Source organism: Etheostoma cragini, unplaced genomic scaffold, assembly GCF_013103735.1.
Source record: "Etheostoma cragini isolate CJK2018 unplaced genomic scaffold, CSU_Ecrag_1.0 ScbMSFa_594, whole genome shotgun sequence".
NCBI lineage: Eukaryota > Metazoa > Chordata > Actinopteri > Perciformes > Percidae > Etheostoma > Etheostoma cragini.
In genome coordinates, this window is record NW_023269199.1 from 1 (window position 1) to 1,749 (window position 1,749).

The following is a 1,749-nucleotide window of genomic DNA, read 5'->3' on the forward strand; positions in this document are numbered from 1 at the left end:
CACACACACACACACACACACACACACACACACACACACACACACACACACACACACAGGGTTAGAGCCACACCCTGATTGAAAAGATAACAATCTAAATATAAAACCGGTGGAGCTGGTTGGCTGCTGACCTGAAGAGGGGGGCGTGTCCTTTGTTGTTGGCCAATGAGAAGAAGCCGCTGTGCGGGGAGAAGTCGAGGCAGCTGGCTCGGTACACTATCTTCCTCTTGGACACGGGGAAGTTAGAGAAGACGGACAGACTCGGCAGGTGGACCTGACGGGACACGGAGACCACAGACAGAGGGTTTCAGAGACAGAGACACAGAGAGAGACACAGAGAGAGGGTAACAGAGACAGAGAGACAGACACAGAGACAGAGAGACGCAGAGAGAGGGTAACAGAGACAGAGAGACAGACACAGAGACACAGAGACAGACACAGAGAGACAGACACAGAGACACAGAGACAGACACAGAGACAAACACAGAGAGACAGAGACACAGAGACAGACACAGAGAGAGAGACAGACAGAGACACAGAAACAGAGAGACAGACACAGAGACAGAGAGACACAGAGAGAGGGTAACAGAGACAGAGAGACAGACACAGAGACACAGAGACAGACACAGAGAGACAGACACAGAGACAGACACAGAGACACAGAGACAAACACAGAGAGACAGAGACAGACACAGAGAGAGAGACAGACAGAGACACAGAAACAGAGAGACAGACACAGAGACCCAGTAACAGTCGGTCTCAGTAGTGTCCCAGCCCCCCCATCGTCTCACCAGGCGGACGGCCTCGTCTTCGGCCCGGGACGCCATGGCGAGGATCTCCGAGGAGGGGTTAAAGGTCAGAGCGGTGGCCGAGGTCAGCAGGTTCATCACGGCTCTCAGAGGCCTGGGATTGGCCGAGTTAAGACACGCCTCCTGGGAGTAGATGTTGACCACGCCCGCCTCAGAGCTGACACACACACACACACACACACACACACACACACACACACACACACACACACACACCAATAAGAAAAGGTCCTTTAAAGAGAGGGAGGGGTTATGTGATGCTAAGAGAGCAGGATGGTGTGTGGGCGGGGCCTAACAGACAGCTGTGAGCCAATCAGAGAGGAGCCTGGTGTGTGGGCGGGGCCTAACTGACAGCTGTGAGCCAATCAGAGAGGAGCTTGGTGTGTGGGCGGGGCCTAACAGACAGCTGTGAGCCAATCAGAGAGCAGCATGGTGTGTGTGGGCGGGGCCTACCCGCAGGCGAGGTACTGGCCGTTGGGCGAGGCGGCGATGGACGTTCCCCTCACACAGCCGTCGTCTGTGAACCTGTTCACACAGGACCTGGTCCTCAGGTCCCACACATACACCTCACCGTCCTCTGGGGGGACGGACACACACACACACACACAGTTAAGTGTCTGTCTCTCTACCTGTCCGTCCACCTGTCTGTCCACCTGTCTGTTTGTCCACCTGTCTCTCTACCTGTCCGTCAACCTGTGTGTCTACCTGTCTGTCCACCTGTCTGTTTGTCCACCTGTCTCTCTATCTGTCCGTCCACCTGTCTGTCCACCTGTCTGTGTCCACCTGTCTGTCTGTCCACCTGTCCGTCCTCCTGTCCGTCCGTCCACCTGTCCGTCCACTTGTCCGTCCGTCCACCTGTCCTTCCACCTGTCCGTCCACCTGTCCGTCTACCTGTCTGTCCGTCCACCTGTCTGTCCACCTGTCTATGTGCACCTGTCTG

General features: G+C 55.7%; 1 protein-coding gene across 1 annotated transcript; it reads right to left on the bottom strand.

The window, feature by feature from the left end:
• Window positions 1–107: 107 nt before the first annotated feature.
• Window positions 108–1,411, bottom strand: utp18 (UTP18 small subunit processome component; the record flags this gene model as incomplete). Its single annotated transcript, XM_034866396.1, has 3 exons — window positions 1,263–1,411; window positions 792–966; window positions 108–274 (listed from the first exon to the last, which is right to left on the bottom strand). Coding segments are annotated over exons 2-3 (263 nt in total), but the record flags the coding sequence as incomplete, so codon positions are not given.
• Between the last annotated feature and the right edge of the window lie 338 nt (window positions 1,412–1,749).